At 45.0% G+C, this 18,959-nt stretch overlaps 1 protein-coding gene across 7 annotated transcripts in view; it reads left to right on the top strand.

The window, feature by feature from the left end:
• LOC126544331 (uncharacterized) overlaps positions 1–18,959 on the top strand; it is a 190,615-nt gene that overhangs the window by 162,893 nt on the left and 8,763 nt on the right. For 4 of the 7 annotated variants that reach the window (XM_055062522.2, XM_055062527.1, XM_055062526.2 and 1 more), the window contains exon 2: positions 15,345–15,440. In XM_055062522.2, coding sequence (XP_054918497.1) covers positions 15,371–15,440 — 70 coding nt within the window. In that variant the 5' untranslated portion in view covers positions 15,345–15,370. Of the gene's footprint in view, positions 1–11,532; positions 11,642–15,344; positions 15,441–18,959 lie in introns of all 7 variants that reach the window. The other 3 variants (XM_055062525.2, XM_055062524.2, XM_055062523.2) reach the window with 1 other exon arrangement.

The following is an 18,959-nucleotide window of genomic DNA, read 5'->3' on the forward strand; positions in this document are numbered from 1 at the left end:
GCTATAGAAATACGCCGAGTGGTGGACGTGCACTGAGCCGATGGCAGGAGACAGGAGTAGGGCAGCCGCCTAGACTCGCTCGGCCACCGAGGACGACGTCTCTCCTCGACGACGCCGGACGTGGACGCGTTGCCTCGCGCCGACCAGCGTGCGCGGCTGAATTATGAATGCCTTCCCGGTGGCGAACGATGCAGCACCGACGCCGAGGCAGGTAGTGCATTCATCCCGGGATTGGTCGGGGCCGTACGAAATGCTAACTACGTATACGTCACCGCAGGTGCGCCCGTTGCGGACGCTGCCACAAAAGGCACTCAACGAGACACGCGCAATTCCACTCAGGAAGGTAGATGCGTGCACGTGCCCGAGCGTTCTGTCGTTGCGTTGGCCCTCGAGGGTCAACTGTTCTTTCAACGAACTTGAACTGCGCAGGACACGAAGCGAAGGAGAAACACACGCGCCCTTTCTTTTCCTGTGTGCGCGATTCACCGCGGTGGGCACAGAATAACTAGCCCCATTTGGCAATGTCGTCTTCCTAGAACAACAGCTGCTGCGCTATTTTTGGGGGACAACGAGAGAGAAACACGACTGAGTAACTGCACGGGCATAAAGGTCACTGGTCAGTGGCGCGGGGAGTTCCGTAAGTTTGGTTCAAAGATGTTGGATTTCCGGACGGCGCGCAGCTTTCGCAAGTGTGCACAGAACGCAAGTGCACACAACTAGACAAGTTTAAGGTAGCCAGCACCGAGACACACGTGGCCTAAGAAGAGGGCGCATTGTTGTGTAACTCGGGGAGCCTAAATCTTTCACTAGCACGGGCTCGTTTCGCTCACCAGTTGGGAAACTCCGTGTGCACGTTTTTTCGGCGTGGTTAAGTCCGCACTTTCTCCGTTCCGACTTTGTTTTATTTTCGCAGTAAACTTGATGCCGGCATAACTTATAAGTAGCTTATCGGTTCTGCCGTTACGCTTTACACTTTTCTGGCGATCGTCCGGTACACCCGATTTGAGGAAGCACAACCACTGGACATTTCGTAAGATTTGGCAATTAAGAATACTTGGTATTAAGAACTTGACTGAGAGCAATCATTGTCACGTACTCGCCAACCCCCTTCCCCGCCCCCCCCCCCCCCCCCAAAAGAAACAGAATACATTATGACATCTACACTCATCCAAAATTGTTCGTTAAAGCAGATACCCTTGAACAACACACTGATATGCGCAGTTTCAAGGCTTCAGTAATGGTTCGGTCTCATGATACCGCACTTTGCGTTTCATAAATGAGGACAGCAGCCCTACTGACTCGCTTTCGTGCGATGCCACCCCCCACCAGTTGAAGCGTTCGCGCATGCGTGTATTTTTTCACGGATATTACCCTGCAGCATTTGGGACGAGGCAATGAGCACTGCATTGGTTGACGCAATGCGAAGAAGTCAAGGTAGAAGGTCCATACAAGCTGATGCCCCATTAGTGTAGCTCAATCAGCCGGCAATCTTACTCGTTTCTTCGTTTCCCTCTTCGCCGACACACGTGCTGAAGGAGACTACAAGAAAAAATAAATGCCAGATATTCGTGACGAAAGTACAGAATCCCACCGTACATGCTGCTGGAAAAACATTAGGAGAATAATTATTCGGCATTACTGTAAGAATTCATGAAAGTCCCGTGTCGCCCATGCCTTGTTTTTCTAAATCATTTTGTTTTTCGACGAGTTTACGCACGACCTTTTGCACAGCCCCCCCCCCCCTCCCCCCCCCCCAGGCTGTTTCCCAAGTTCTTCTTCCGGCGTATGGCGAAAGAGGGTAAGTTGGGAAGGAGAGGAGGTGGCAGTTGCCTAGCGCAACTAGTTGGCCGTCGGTAACCCTCTTTGATTTACTAACCCTAACGTCTTCGCGATGCTGGGATCACCTCAATCTCTAAGTAAACAAGCGCTCTGCGCATAGTCACGGATCGCGACGACATGCTACAGGAGCTTCGCTATAGCTGCCGCGAATTGCACACACACGCGAGTCCAGAGACATTTACACACTCTTGCACAAGCGAGCAGCATGCAAAAGCGCAGCGTGCGCATAAACCAGATGCTTCGAAAACAAAAAATAAGAAGTCAAGAAAAGCGCCGCTCTCGGGGACCTGTCATTCCGGGATCGCGACGCGGGAAGCCGATCGGAAGTATACGCAAAGAACGCGCCTCCGTCTCACCAGGTGTCACGCTTGCATGCGATGCGTGCGATGGGAAAAAGAAAGGGCGTAAACTAGACTCAACTCTGAATTGCAAGCAATATCTCGGAGACAAGAAAAAGCTGTCGTGCTTCTCCTCGAGCGAGAATTCATATCGCCCACTCGGTGCGTCAACCTTCAACGTCTTCATTACTACTTTTTTTGTTGTTGTTGTTGAGAAGGGTCGAGAAGGCGAGGGGGTGGAGGGGGTTGTCTGCACTCGAGCCTGGAGCAGGTTGCGGATGACAAGCTGAGATTTTCAGGCATTCTGATCGCGCGAATGAAGTGAGGCTTTCTTTTACGCCTTATACGTGTATCTCAAAAGGAGAGAGAAAACTTGACAGGCAATGAAAGCAGAGGTGCACTAGACGCTCTCGCATCTTTTCTTCCCCCACAGCGTCATTACCAGTTAGGAGGCGTGCAACTAACGGCACTGAGACGCGCGCTGGCAGTGCATATCACGTGGACGTGAAAGTCAGCGTAAACATTCGCTCGTCGTTGACGGGAGCACTCAAAGCAGTTTGTGGAAAAAAATGTATACAATGAAAACGAGAAAACGAGTTCATAATATCATCTCGTGCTGGGACTTGCTCAACATTTTGCCGCGAACTCCCATCAACACTGAAAAAGCCTGGTCATTCCAAAAAACTCATGCATCATGTGATTCAATCGAAATGAAGTGGAAGCTCGTACGAGAGGCCAGATTGTAATATGTAGACCCGCTTCCTCACCATCAACGAGCCGTGTCCTGTTTCTAAATAAGAGTTATCTTAGTTTAATTTGCCTTCTAATTTTTATTTGCCATTCGTCCCCTCAAGGTAACAAACGGTGTATATCTCTGGCTTACCCCCTTGCTTTCCTTTCCTTTTTTTCACCATATTTCACTACGGATAAGTTGTTTCGAAACGCGTTGCTATTTTGGCTGAGGGACGATAGTCGTCTTTCCCGCCCTGACGCAGTACTACAGACACTTGGCAACGTCTATGTGTGTTCATAAAGCCAGAGTAACGGCAATAGAGCTTATGAGTAAGGGGGCGAAGTTAGCTCAGAAAGAGATTTGGATAATTGAGGGAAATTAGACCTCTAGTCTGGCTAGGTCCGAATGTAGGAAAAATATTTGTCACATGGTTATGTTGCCAATCGGGATATTTTTTTTTCGTCCCGAACTTTTGGAGAAGTCCTGCTATATGCGATGTGGTTGAAACATCTGCAGTTTCTGCAGCTGCATACCGCAATAGCGGCTGTCACGAGAAGAAACGTGAAAATAAGCACCCCCACATAGCATTGGGTCTGTAAAACTCTTAAATCGCTTTCATTTGGCTGAGAGAGAGAGGGGGGAATATAGGAAGGCAGGGATGTTAACCAGTCAACGGTCTAGTTGGCTACCCTACGCTGGGCGAAGGGAGAAGGGGAAGAGAGAGAAAGTCATTATCGCTGCCGATTTCTTAGTTTCTTCTGTGAATACAGTTAAAGTGTTCACAAATGCGCACCTGTCTACTTCATTTTATCTCACGTGTTACATAAGAAAATGTGCTCAATAATACAGCATCCAACACGAAACTCTATATGCACATACGGTCCGTATGTGCATATAGAGTTTAGTGTTGGATGCTGTATTGGATGCGTGTTGGATGCTCTAAATGGAAATCTGAGACGCCTAGTTTGTGTAAAGCAAATGTATATTTCGGGAAGTGCTGGTTGCTCCATTGCAATAAATGTAACCAAACGCACGCGAGTTATATCAAATAACAGTTACATGATCCATGTAATGCGACATAACTAAAGGACGTCGTCGTTCCTCTCATGTACTACGTCGTACGTAAGTGCAGAGAACGCAGGTGAAGTGTTCCTGGAGACCCATTATACAAAAGTTGCAACCCATGAAACAAATTTTGGATGTTGCCAATAATGCCGCGTTGCTCTGGTCTGCACAGTTTTTTTTTTCTGATAATGGCACGCAAAATCAAATAGGAGTCAATGAAAAATAATTAAAACAGCCCTTGAACACAGTGAACAGGAAATATTTTCGAACGCAAATTCTCAACAGCGCATATTGTATAGATTACGTTGCTCGGAAATGACACCACCTAAAACAAGGAAGCGGATACTAGCCAATAATACTTTGTACGTCTACCGTGAATATTCGACCCCTGTTTTTTTGTGTATGAGTGCTATTGCTACGCTTCTGCACTATATTCTAAGAGATAGACTAGTCTAAGTCGTTAAGAATATGGCTTGGAGGTGCCATTGGCTCGGATATACACTCAATCACGTTGACGTGCTGCCCTTCCGGGTCTTCCGAAAGGCACTTGTAATTCTAGCCGTAGATTCCCATTAGGGCCATTCACGTGGCTCGGTGAAAAGAATGCAATTTCCTATCGTTTGCTACGCTTTCAAGTTTCAAGCCTTTCATATATTGGAGCTAACAAGATCAATACGCTGGCGAGCAGCGAAGTGTGCCCATTGATCTTGAGGCACGTGTTACAATTTATAAAGCTCGGTGAATGGCTCGAGACCTACATTCACAGAGAACCATACGACGTTTCAGGTTTGAGAACACGGGAAAAGAATGGAGAACGCTGTAAAAGTAGAAATAAAAAAATCAGGGAATTTGTATGTGAGAGAACGAAAAACAAAGAGCGAATAAAATATCCATGAGTACCGAAAGCGAAAACTATGAACAAAAATACAGAAAAGAAAGAGAATAGAATAGAAAGAATGCGATTTCCTATTGTTTGCTACGCTTGCAAATTTCGAGCCTTTCATATATTGGAGCTAACAAGATCACTACGATCTTGTTGGGTTGAACGATGAAGCAAGAGGGGAAAAAGGAAAAGATCGAGAGAATAATTATTGGGTGCCAGTACAATACTCAAGAAACTCAAAAGCGTTATGGCAGAAAGAAAAGGAGTGTAGAAGAAAGAAAGCATGGATCTGAACGGGGAAATTGGACGAACCCTTACGAGAAAGAGTTGAAACGACACCGTAATCCACAAAAGAAGCCAGCGAGGGGGTAAGTAACGCTGTATTCCCTTGTGTAGAATGCAAGATGAAACCATACGACTGCTAACTCCAAGAAAGGTGAAAGAACAAGAAAGCATTCAAGCTAACTTCAGTTCCTCGCAATATTCGAAGTCCACTTTGATACTCCGCATCGCGGACAGCTTTGAGCACCGCCACACAATGTACGAATGAAATGAATCGTACTTAAGACATGCTCGAATATAACCTCCCTCCCTCCCTCCTACAATTAGAATATAGATGTCTCGTTCGATGCGAGCATCTGGACTTTCTCGCGTCATACCCTACTGTAACGCTTGCTGGGCTTGCGCACGAATGATTTCGGTGGAGTTGCGCGTCAATATACGTTTGAGGCACATTCAGAAAAAAAAAACGAAAGTCTTACCGTAAGTGTACGTCAAAAGTGGCGCATAGAGATTCGACCCTTTGGGACCGACTATGCTAGGACGTGGAATCCACGAACGCCTCAGTCACTTCCTACTGTGACCAATCTGTATAAGACGACATGACCATCTTGGAACAGACTGTCTGTAGAATTCACGAGACCCGTATTACAGCGCGCACGGGATTGGGTAGCGCGATAATGTAGGAAAAAGGACAGAGAATAGCAAAAAGCGCTCTTTGCTCTTCTCTGCCCTTTCTCCGACATTCGCTCGCTAAGGAATATCGCCGTGACCAAGTACGATCAACTCGCCCAAGCCTCTACCCTAAAACGCTACAGGGCTAGTACATTGCGCTCCAGCCTCCTCCCTCCTACAACCTCTACCTTCCTCGTTAGTCGTATCGCTCAAACATGGCTCTGTGCTCTTCTCTGGCCTTTTTCCGACATTTGTGCCCTACGCAATACCGCCGTTATCAACGACGACCAACTCGCCCAAGGTTCCACCCTAATATCCACATCACGCCGGAGCGCTATGCAGGCTACACCTCTTGCCTTGTTTTTTTTTTTCTCTGGATTATTGTTATCGTTTTGGATGGCACAAATCTTCCATTAAGCAATAACCAGCTGAACCTAAATTACACTTTTGTGTTGGGGTTGTCTGCGGTCAAGCAGCGCAAAATCATTCCTGTGCTGCTTTCACACCTTTAGCGCAACTGGAAAAGGATAAATACAAGCTATCGTAGACGCCCTGTCCTGATGTGTGAGAGTTGCGCGCAGAAACTAGAGAACTGGGCTCGGACAGTAAATCTGCAGGCCAGTCGTTTGGCAATCTCATAATGTGTTGCGACACGAAGTCGCTGGGTAACGTATTCCATACGTTACACAGTAACTGGTTAGCGTTACTTCCTCAAACTAAGCGCTAATCAATAAAGTACGCTAAGTGTAATGCGCAAACGCGAAGCAAAATTTTATTGCTTAGCTGAAGCTATAAACAACAAATGAAGTACACAATTAGTTAAACCCTCAACTACAGCATAGTCCCACGGGACCTATACCACTGTCGCTACATTATAGCAGTTTTATTGCTTTATTGATTCATAGAGCTTTGTATCTCGGCTTCATTAATTCAATAACTTATTGTTGTGGAGACTACGGCATAATGTATTTCCATCAATGTTAGCAACAATCTCGAGCTAAATCAGTACGTCATCCACTTACCCGAATGTACGCCAGATTATGGGTCAAGAAGACTTACGCTGATTCCTCGCCAGCCTTCCTAGCTCTGCACATAATTCAGATGTCTCAGCGGAGTAGCGGCTGCCTTGGCCGTCAACGTAGGGGCCACCGTTGGACATCTTGCGCTGCCTAGGGGAGGAAGCCGGTGGGCGTGATGTTATTGCATTAGTTTCGGCACTCTAGGCCCCCAGGTTTGCACAGTCCGTTGCGCACTTTCATTACGTAGCCACTTCGGCAACAGCAGCAAGGAGCTTGGGGAAGACAACTGGCTAGAGCTGAAAGCAGGAGGACAGCACAGGCATAAGATGCCTTGACGCTCCTTCGAAAAGAGAGATCAAGGACAGACTCAACAGGGCCCTTCGCCAAAGAGCACTCGATTTTGTTGCTTTCACATTTACTGATTTCCGTCTTTCGAAGATGTGCCCGAACTGACCATGTGTGGTTTCCTCACGTCATGTGTGTATATCGACGTGATTGACCCATCACTGCGCTAACAGTCGGCGAAGCGCTCCGATAATTTAGACACCTGCGCATAATGTTCACGAATATGATGTCATGGATGGATGAGTTCCATCTTCAGTTATCGAGTCATTTCTTTTGCTTAGTCCATGCTCACTGTTTTGCTCGACACAAGGGTGAGTGTAAAGTGGTATTGCGTGCCGCAGTAGAAGCTGTTCTCACAAAACGTGTTAATCATAACGTCGCTAAGCCCCGAAGTTTTGCGACATCGGTGAAGCATTGTACAGCGCTCAGCGATTTAAACGCAATAGTAGGACGTAACTGCGGCCAGGGCTTTTTTGCACGACCAGAGGGAGCTGGTTGATGGCTGGAAGATGAAACTCAGTGATAATGCGTCAGGAAGCTTCATGATTTTGTAGCAACGCCAGTGCACCAGCTTCAATTCACTGACTCCCACAGGTGGTCCAACAAGCGCCAGAAGCCATGCGCTCCGATTATGTGCATCCTTTAAACCACTAGTTAGACCGAGTGTTATTGAGGACAGTGCTACACAGCCAATATCATTCTACATAATTTCTAATAAGTGGGAAATATTAGCAAAAATTCTTTATTTATTAAGTGGCACCTTTGTGCAGCCAATTTAGCTGATCGTCTACTTTTTCTGTGGTAGACCTCCTCGCCACTCTTAATGCACTTGAGTCATGGTATCGCTCCCCAAAAATTTCTCAAGTAGAGCATCTTGTGCAAGGTAGGTTACAAACACGAAGTTGAACACATCATCATAATTGCTCCACATACCTTGTGGAACTTATGCTGGACGAGATTAAGGCTGTATATGTGCACAATTGGTCTTCTAGTGTCCCAGAAGTTTTCCGCTCTATTGCAAACTAGGGCGCTTCCTTAGTTTGTCTTTTACTTCCTTTACGTTTCCTTTGCTTCGGTGACGCCGAGTGAGATGTTAGAAGCTGGCTTTTTTTTAACACACATACATACACCCGTGCTTGCTTTGTGAGCTCTTACCTTTCTAACGATAAATGGGAAATTCATGAACACCTCCAAAAAATTCCCACTTCGCAAGCTGCAGGAACCCATGCCATTTTCGGCACACGTCGAAGGTCCAGAATATACTCTCGCTGATCAATTTTATTCGCAACAAAACACGAATGCCGACATGGGAGGCACTCCTTCTGAATATATGCGGACACGTCACCGGCACAAGCTGCGACATACAGTCAACAGAGAGCATGCAACATAAACGAGCAAAAACGTAAAAAAAAAAAGACATCGAGTGATGGAAAGATTTTAAGAAAGAAGAAACACATGTAAGTTAAAAAGCGCCTTGTTTGGGAATATATCTGTCAAAACTGCTTCAGGCTTGCATTGAAGCAGAATTTTAAGCGTCGGCTGGATTAGAAAGTTCTTGGAGCGCTCAACATGTAACAGTCAAATTTGCAATAGGAACAAGAAAATAAGCGAGTCCAGCCTTATTTCATATGCGGCACGTTGATGCTTTAGTCACGGTTGGAGCTCTCTGTAATTATATATATATATATATATATATATATATATATATATATATATATATACAGACGCGCGTGTAGCACAAGTCGAAGGTTGTCCTTTATTTTTATTTTTCTGTTTCCGTCTTGCTGACGGGCAACTTGCGTGCACAACATTTCTACAGCTCCGTTAAGCAGATTCGAAAAGTTTTAATAAAAATTGCACGCGACTGCAAGGCGTGCCTAACATTATCAACGCAGGGTACCTTTAGAACTGGCCCACCTCCAAAGCAGTCGCCTTTTTTTGTTATCTTGTTGCGTTATACAACGTACCGAAGATAAACACACACAAAAAATGAACCACGTCTCTCTACGGAACGGAGGCAGGCGGCTGCAATATGCGAAAACCAAATTTTTTAAGCGATACTGTAAGCCTGCGTGCCGTAAGCTTGGTTCCTGGTCATAACAAATGGCTCTAACGATACAAGGTACATCTTTTCTTTCATAACACCATCGGCAGAGTTATTGTAGACAACACGTAGCGCAGCTGCCTTATAAATATATGTCTTATTTTTTTATATCTCTCGACTCCTCATCTCACTTCCTAGTGCAAGGTAGCCTAACAGTTTTTCTATTCTGAGTACTCTTTCCCATTTTCTCATTTATTTCATTTCCGCAATTTCTGTCTACTAATTTCTGCAGCTTTTTTTATGAAGAGATACTTCTGGTAGATAACGACCAATAAAAACCAACAAGGTTAGGCTTCTTACTGACTACGCTTTGTAGCCGGAATACAGCCTTCTACTGATAAGACGGAAACTTAAAAAGCAAATCGGTCTATAAAAAAGACATACTGTAAGCTTTCAGACTTCCAAACTGTCTTTTAGCGGTCGTCACCCAGAAAGAGCGCTCTGTGAAAACCTACAGTGGCGGAGCTTGTCTAAGCGTATATACATCTCAGCGCCTTGTGTTTGCAGCGTAAACACACCCGAACCGTGCGATAATGGCGTCCCTACCATGGAAACGCCAACGTGTTTCCGATTTGGTGAAGAAAAGCGAAGTCTTGTGTAGCTATTTCCAGCGCGGGTTTCCAAAAGTAGGCGCTGACAACTAAAAATAAAACTAGGTCCCGTGGTAAACATTCACATGGCGTGGAAAGCAGATAAGCCGGTGCCCCCCCACCCCCCTTCTAACAGAAGCTGCGTTGCCACCATTTGAAAACAAAAACTAAAAGAGATCGCGGCCACTTGCTGCTGTCACAATCGGTTGGGAAATGCTTTCTTTCTCTGGTAGCAGTGTATAGCTTCTTATCGCGTACTGATGTCCTTGCAAGTGTCTCGTGACCGATGAGATTACACACTCCCCACTTCCAGGTATTCCGCCGCAGCTGATCCTTTTGGAAACTTAATATAAGATATCGGCAGTACCATGTTTGCTCGCTCACTACCCAAGGAAGACGGCACAGCCTGATTCACCAACAGCCTTCCTGTTGATATGTTGTGGATGAGTGCGATAAGAAGGGACAGAAGCAGATAGAACCGGCCCACCTCTGTTCACGTTATTTATTCGTGGTTACGCTGGAATCCGAGCTCACCCGTTTCGCTGTCCCAAATGTGGCTGTTCGATTCTGTTATGAGGACATGAGAAGCAACGCTTGGTGTCATTTCGCCGTGTTTTGATAAATACGTTGAAAGCAGTGTAATTATATTATATTGTTACCCTCCGTGCAAGAACACGATAACTTAGCGTGACATAAAACACTCGTTTGATTTACTTGAGCTATATTTATTACACACGTATTAGATAGAGCTTATTGCTCCCTTCCTTCAGAGTCCAATACACTATGCAGAAAAGGAAATCTATGTGCAGCTAATGAAGAGGGGCACAGCTGGCGTATAGACGACGATGGACTAGAGTTTGCGGTAACACTCAGAAATATATATTTGCCAGACATCGGTAGGTTTTGAACAACCAACAAAAAATTTATTTAATCGCTTTTAGCCACCGGCTCGAATGCATTCTCAAGTGAGCGTTAAAAAGGTAGCGCCGGGAACTTTATATCTACAAAAAAGAATAACCGAATAGGCAACCAAGGATGTCTCAGCCAACAATATTCGCTAAACCAACACTTTTGATTACGCTTGATGCCAAGTTGATTGAAGCTACACAAATAAAAAAAAAGAAACGCGAACTTCTGTGAGACTAATAGCACCGGCTCTAATGACACTATTGTGGAGCGAATCGATGCTACCCTTATACCGACAATGAAAAGGGGAGTAAGACGACTTTTTTCCAACTTACATACGCGGCAATACTTACAGGTCAAGTTTACGCTTATTAGGAGCAGGTCTTTTGCTGCTCCTTATGTTCGAGTGAGTTCAGGATTAGACGACGCAAAAGACACAAGGTGAGCTCGGAAGATGGCCGAACTATATACAGAGAAAACAGAGCATCCGTCTAGGAACTGCCAATATCATGCAGGTGCGACGCTTCTCGCGGTTGCGTTCGCAGGAATCCTATCTCCTCTCAGGCGCCACTGGAATATATCTCGAAAGGTTTTCCCTCCTTGACTCATAACTGTTCGAGTGGTGCTCGGCGAGAAACAGCGCCGAACGCGTGTGGTTTGCAGATTGCGGCGTGCAATAGCTTTCTTTTTTTGTGCGTGGTTGTTTACTGTTTGGGTTCAAGGGAAGCTATAAAAGAAAATATTTGCTTGTTGCAGCTTCGTAATACGCATTGCATTTGCATTTCACTGCATTGAAGACATCGAGCAGCTGGCGCCTGCCATCCAGTTAACGACGAGTCTTTTGAAGTAGGGAGCAGTGCGACAGGCAAGTATTCCTTACTTCCACGCAACGCTTAACTTAATATAAGTGAGATGTGCTCGTAAATAATTTGTATATAATTTTTAATATCTAGGAGAAAACAAAAGAGCATTACACGGCCTATTACCAATAGCTATTCAGTCTTAAAGTAATATTACTGAGGCTGGTGCAATGAGCTAATCTCAAGTTTTATTCAATCGCAGTGCGAATACATAAACATAGACAATATATTTGTCGGCTGTTAATAAATACGTACTATACAGGCATGCGACAATGAAAGAAATCATGAAGTTTGCCAAGATAATCGCGCAGCCATCGTCACCATAGCGCCATGACAAAGATTAGTGAAGCAGCAGTTTGCACTCTTTCTTGTATTATGACGTGCAATAAGAAGGTGGCGCTTGATGCATCAGGTGGCGCGTTAAATCCCGGCTCCATAGTTCAGAGGATCGGCAAACCTTGAACAATTAATTTGCTGTAACATGCGCAAAATGCATTTCAAACGTACCTGCATTTTGATGTACTCCTAACAGGCGCTCACTTCCACGTGATCAACAGCCTCTGGATATTAGCTTGTCGCGGTCCTCTATTCGGAAAGACTCACGAGGGTATAGAGCGTGGAAACCTACGGCTCGGGAAGGAAATTGTCAATTCGAGATATTCGTTGCTATCGCCCCAGTTCACTAGCGTGGTTAGTTTGTTGACCGTCCTTTCGAAGGCTTCTTTCTTTGGTCTGGCTAAGACAGCTGAATGTATTCAAGAGAGCAGTATGCCTGGATGAGTTACTGTATGAAATAGTGTTGCGAAGTAAGAAAAGAGTGGAGCCAAAAACGAAGTTTGTTCTAAAAATAAAAGAAAATAAACGAGATGATTGTACACGTTGAGCTGTGATCGGTTTCGGCAGCCATCTTGTTTTATCTAAGGTTGCCTTGCTTGTGAGTTACGTGTAAAAACACTTTTACGCGCCATATCTTCGTTATTCCCACAACGTGGTAATATAACTTCACCATAAATTTCTTTATCACAATAATTTACGCAATCTTGCGTGATATATCGTTTTTGATTCTATTAAAACAACGTGCCACGCACGAACGTTCATACGGAAACCTCTCCTCTTCGTATGCTCTGTCAGCGTGTCACAAAAAGAAACAGTGCTATGCTTTGTATGATCATACATACTATTAATATAATCTTTTTTATCACGAAATCCTGGGACCGCAGATAAGAGGGAATACGAAGTATTTTTGATGACGTAATCAGTACTCTGAGTTTTCAGGAGGGTGTGAGCATGAGCATCAGGTACGGCTCGATTTTCTCTTGCCAGATGCTCCAATGACTTCTATGTGATTTTGGCGATATGACGCTAAAAAAAGCTTAAAGCAATGTATTTAAGTAATGCAAGGTCAAGTTATCCGATCCAGTTTTATATATATTTTTTTAATGAACAACACGATCCACCTTTGGGCCGATGCTCTTAAGGATCACTATTTTTAGCGTAATCAGAGGCATCGCTTTACGCTGCGATAGACACAATAGAAGAGGGCACCGCAGTAAGTGTGACCAAATGTATTTCTTAATGAGACTTAACTTTATATAAAATACATTAAACGTGACGGCCTCATGAACATTGCTGCGTTTCTATAATGCGCTGTTCCAGCTGCACTACCTTGTAATTTCTTTATCAGGTGTATCTTTTTTTGTCGTGTTAATTGCATTTCCCAGTTACTTGCATTGTCAGTTAGTGCACTCAGATTCCTAGAATTCTAATTTTTCTTCTGATTAATTTAAACCACTATGCATACTTAGTATATCCGCACATGCAAGCCTTATGAGTTTGAGGTGGGGAAAAATGACACCAAATCCCAGTTTATTCGCTTCAGAAACCACTTCTATGGTCATATAAGATACTGTCGCTGTCCCTTGTAGCTGCAATGTGAAGTCAATAACAAATATCTGCTACAGAAAAGCAGCAACGACCTCTGCCTTAATCAGCAGATTTTGAAGGCGACTTTCCCTATAGGATAATGAGCTTCCTCGGTTAAGGTATAGTATTACCAGTACGTATTTGCCCGTTTTGGTGAAGCAGCACAACGCATTTCTTTATCAGTAGGGCTAAAACAAATACACTTTTTTCTCCCTCGCTCTCTCTCTTCACCCCACGTAGAAAGATAACTTTGTCGTAGTAGGCTGTGTGGCCTACAACGACTGTTGCACTGACTTAAATTGTAGCTGCCTTTGGCTTCTCGCTTTCGAGTAATAATTTCATTAAAAAAATCTCCTCCGCATAACTTTTCACTTATAAAAGCGAAGTTCGTCTTCCCTTCTCTTAATTTGTCAAGGGAATTTGAATTTGACTTTTACATTGTTATTTTCGTGGGTGTATAAGACTTCTTGCTGTGGATTTCTGATCCTATGACGTTATTTCTTTTCATTTTCGTACATATTTTTTATATTGTTGTTTTCTCTAGGAGTAGGCGTCACCATTATAAAGTGACTACGTGTCTCTTTTTTATTTTATTTGAATAAAAAAATTGTTCGGTGTTGAGTTCCAACCGCGACTCTGTGGGGACACCAGAACGAAAATGCGCGCTTCATTTACCCCGACAGCTCCGTGCACCGATAATTTAGTGCCTGCCTTGTGAAAACTAACAAAAAAAAATTGGGGAACGCGTCCACACTTGCTGTTAAGATGTCCAACGTTCAGCTTTTGTCATTGTATCCTACTGAACAAGTCGCAGGAAGGTAAACTTGCTCAAACAAACTGCGCTTCACAATTTAGTCTTTCCCTTGATTTCTTGCACTTTCTCGCTCATAAAGCTATACTTGAATTCCCATAAACAAGGTGGCTCGTGTTTTTGTCTGTAATGCTCGTAGCCGTCGTCTGATGCGACGCGTTGTGGCTTGCCTTCCTCTTCCCTATTCGCTTCTCATATCTAATTATTCTCTTTTTCTTTTTTTTTTTGCACTCCACTTTATGTGGATGCGTGTGGTGTACCCTTCTAGGAAACAAGTGTTAGCCGATTTCTCTTTCTATTTTGGTGCTGTTTGTAAATGTTTACATGGTCGATATTATTTGCGCAAGTCGTGCGTAGCCCTATCCAGCCGATTTGCTTTTCATACAAGTCTTTACTGATTGCAGTCACCTGCATTCACACTAGGTTCAGTTTGAACGACACTGAGGGAAACAAATAATATCATTGCTCAGCGCAAGGTTATCAGAGCTAGGACGTCTGCAACCCCGACTTTGTGGGTACACTTCATTCTTCAGACTAAGCCGTTTTATTGTTGTCTCTGAAGCGGAAGCTTACATGTGAATTTCATTAGCTACATTAACAAAACAGTCTAACTTTTTTCTGGCAATGAAGCTCTTGCTTCAGTACCAGGCATATCATAAGCACTCTGTGTGGTTCGAGCGCCCATCTGTATTTGGCACGGGGTTTTTTTTTTTCGAACAGACAACAAAAGGCTTCAATTGGAAGGACTACAGTGTCTTTATGCATTCTCTCACTGTATTGCTCTGGACCTTCTAATTCGTAATACAAAAGCTTTTGCCTCAATCACCCACACACTTTTGCATCAACAAACATTTGCTTCCGCTATCAGTGCTATTGCACTTTCCTATATCTTTGCTATGCTACACTTTTAGAACGTTACGCATTTAGTAAACTCGATCTTCTCTTCGTCTTTTTCTTTTTTTGCATTATTGCAGAGAACTTTCACCTAGACTGTGGGAGCATGAAGATAGCCCTGCTTCTATGCATCGTGGGCTGGTACCGTGGCCCGCTTCTGGTCTATGCCGCCGAAGGTATGTGGCGAAACCCGATTTCTTCAGAGGTATTGAATCCAGCGCGAGTTGGTGCTATAGCCTTATTTCGAGAAGAGCGTTAAAAAAGAAACGAAGGGAGACGAATAAACGATAACTAATGTTCTTCAGCTACCAGTGTGCCATAGTGATATCCAGCGCATTCTCCTCCATCGGAATACATGACCTTCATTAAGAGCCCGCCAAATAGATGCTAATATAAAATGTAGTGTAGCTGAATGGCAGAAGCAATTATTGAACGAATAAATAAATGAATGTATCTTATATAACACGGTAGCGCACAGTGCTGTTTAACGAAAGATGGCAATTATTGGAAATGGTAAAGAATGAAGCGGAAATCCCACAGTGAATGCGCAACTTTAGCGGGCATGGCCTCCTAACAGCGTTGGAAATCTACAGTTACTTATCGCTAACATAAAATATTCGCATAAGTTGCCGAAATACGAAAATGAAACAACAATGAAGGATGTATCAAGAAAAACTAAAGAAAAAACATATGCAGATCCCACGCACTGTGGGAATAGATCTAAGCGAAGCTTTGTCTACTGTTTGCGTTCATTGACGTTACCTGGCGGTGATATATTGACGGCATACGAACGTCGCGACGGGATGTGAAATGTTACTTTGCCCGCTCCACTTGTGCTTGTTGTTCTAGCTCCGCTCGGCGCTTTATGCGAGCATGCGTCTCGTCAGCACTAAGTGCACGCTTCGGCGCCATTCTAGGGTTGTAGCGTTGTAGCTCACCAAACTGCTTCCTCTCTCTCTCTCTCTATTCCCTCGCTAACGTGCTCCCCCATCTCCTCTCCCTACTGTCGCTGGTGAGCACGGGGACAAGCGCGTCAGCTCCTGCACAGCATTTGTGATTGGTCACGGCTATTTACGGCGCCCAAAGGGCATTGTGCCAGTGCGAGGCGGCGCAACCGTTTACAGGAGCTTCTCTGGTCGTCGTTCTTTCGTGCCACACTAACGCGATAGTGTTAAGGGCCCCGGGTCGCAGAAAACCCGGTGTCGACGCCTCGGGCGTCGCTTGGCGCATTATCATTCTGAACCACAACCGCGACGGCCCTCCAAGTGGCGCACACCTCGTTTTGGATTCTTTAGTAAGTTATTCCTCGGAATTTTGCGAACGACTAATGTCATGAAACAATACAGTGACTGCGCGTGGCTTTTATGCTTTTTTGGCATGGCAACGAGCGGACCACGTCCCGACGCGGCCGGCGTTAGTGGCGTGTGTCTCAGCTACGTCAAATCGTGGCCGGTGTTAGTGACGTGCAGGACAGCAGCAGCAGTGGAATAGTCGAAGGAAGAGGGAAAAAAAGCTTCTCTTTAAAGGAACCATTCGCTTTAAATTGATAACATTCACGGTCGCTCTAATGTCTAAGAGCGCCAACCAAATATACAACCGTGTGGAAATTTCATTACATCTCATTGGACTTATCCTTACCACAATTTAGAACGCAGCTCTTAGGCGCCCGTTCCTGGGTTGAGCGCCGGTGTTCCTAGGCATAACAGGGCGATCGCGGTCATGTCTCTGTTCGCGCGTTCATTGGCGTCTTCTTCCACTGCTGGCTCCGACGCCGCTCATCATACCAACGTTCCCACATTGTCCATTCCTGTGTGAATGCGCTGACGGCACTAGACCACTGCCAGTCGGTGCGGTGATTTCAGTCTTCTGAAATCACCTCACACTTCAATTCTTTTCCTCTTTATATTGCGAAATGAAAACATGTATACAACTGCGATCAAATTGTGCATTAGAGGGTATCGCAATCGTCGTTACTGTTTTCCTTTTTTATGCGAAGCATATTACTAGAGCTCAACCCAGCTCCTCAGGCGCGGCGGTGTCGCCTTCAATACCACGTGACACCGTGACATCACGACAGAGGAGAAACGGGGCTCCAACTCGTGCTGTCGCTCGCGGCGTCGCGGCGGTATATAAGCAGCTGCGCTTTTTCTAGGTGGCTTTGGCTCAACTCTTGCAAGATGGGCTGGGTGGGAATCGAACCAGGGTCTCCGTAGTGTGAGACGGAGACGCTACCACTGAGCCACGAGTACGATGCTTCCAAGCGGTACAAAAGCGCCTGTAGTGAATGCGGTGTTGCCTTAGAAACGAGCTGTTTCTAAGGCTCAGGCGTGCGTCGCTTGCTCAGGCGCACATTTCGTTGCCGCGCCGAACGCTGCGTTGCTCGACGCTCACCGCGTCCAATGCGGGGCGCGTAGTCGCTGCGCCGTAGCCCATTGTCTTACACCCCTTGGCGGGTCGACGAGAACGCTGTCGCGTTCCACTCTTGAAGGCGAAGCAGAGTAACGCATGAGTTGTTTCTTCTACTAGCCGAACCAAATATAGCCAAGCAACAGCAGTTCACCAGGCTAAACAGTGGTTCAACAACTAAAATAAAGGCTAGTATGCTTCGCATCCTGGGCTTAACCTTAGCTAAGCCACAGCCATTTTTTTTTAGGCAAGAATGAACCCCAGCTCCTGCCGTTTCACAATGTCCCTCCAATAGCCCGTAAATTTCACCAATGCAATGCAGGTTTTTATCAGAATTGCAATATGGCGATGACGGCGCTGCTGTCCTCAAAGCACACCGTACGCCACCAACTCAGAAGGGGTCCACTGGACTTGGTGCGCCCAGTGGCGTTTTTTTACTGCATGCACAGATACGTTCCTTCTTTACAACTGAAGCACTTTAACGATTTCTTGCGACTCTACAAATGAATGCTTCTTACTTAAAAGTAAGAGAAACAGTAGAATACTGGGTGCGTCTAGCCGAGGACTATTTTGGAGGTGTCGTATAGAAGTAGCAAAAGCCTCATCATTATTCACTGCTTTTGCCCATTTATGAGGCAAATTACTCTGCTGCGCCGCTTTTATCTGCCAGTATTACCTACCGAGCAAATGCTGCTTTGCTCCATTAAAGCAGCAAACCTTCATTTTCTTTCATTCTTTTTGTTGTTCTTTCGTGAGGACACTCCGCTCCCGCACTTTGACTGCCCGGGCCACAGTATTGCACATCCGGACCAGAAATGCGCTTGTGACATTATCCTTCGCGTCGGGAAATATTATTAACCAATCGATCCCATTCGTATGCGCCTCAGTAAAACAAAACGATGCTATTGAACTGCATTGCTTGGACTCCAGCACAGATTGCCTCTCTCTTCTACTTCCTCCGTGGTGAGCAACGTGCTTTGTAAAAGCACTTTGTGAATAACATTATAAGATAACTGAAAGTAGAGGTACATTTATTCATGTCTCAGTTTTCTTCTGCAACCAATTCCGTGCAAAACGGTTTTTCAGTATTCAGGCCCATTTGTGAAACATCTCTCAGTGTATCTGTTCTCTGAAAGTGCTTATTCACGCGTAGCCCACTCTTTCTAACTCTCAAGTGAGCAGCAGGAAAGAAACCTGAATTGTAGCGGAGGGTGACAGCAATGGAAGTGGAAAAGAAAAAAAAAAGTACGGAAGAAAAACAGTCCTACCCTAAGTTTCAAAAAAGAAAA

The sequence above is a fragment of the Dermacentor andersoni genome, chromosome 10 (assembly GCF_023375885.2).
Source record: "Dermacentor andersoni chromosome 10, qqDerAnde1_hic_scaffold, whole genome shotgun sequence".
Classification (NCBI taxonomy): domain Eukaryota; kingdom Metazoa; phylum Arthropoda; class Arachnida; order Ixodida; family Ixodidae; genus Dermacentor; species Dermacentor andersoni.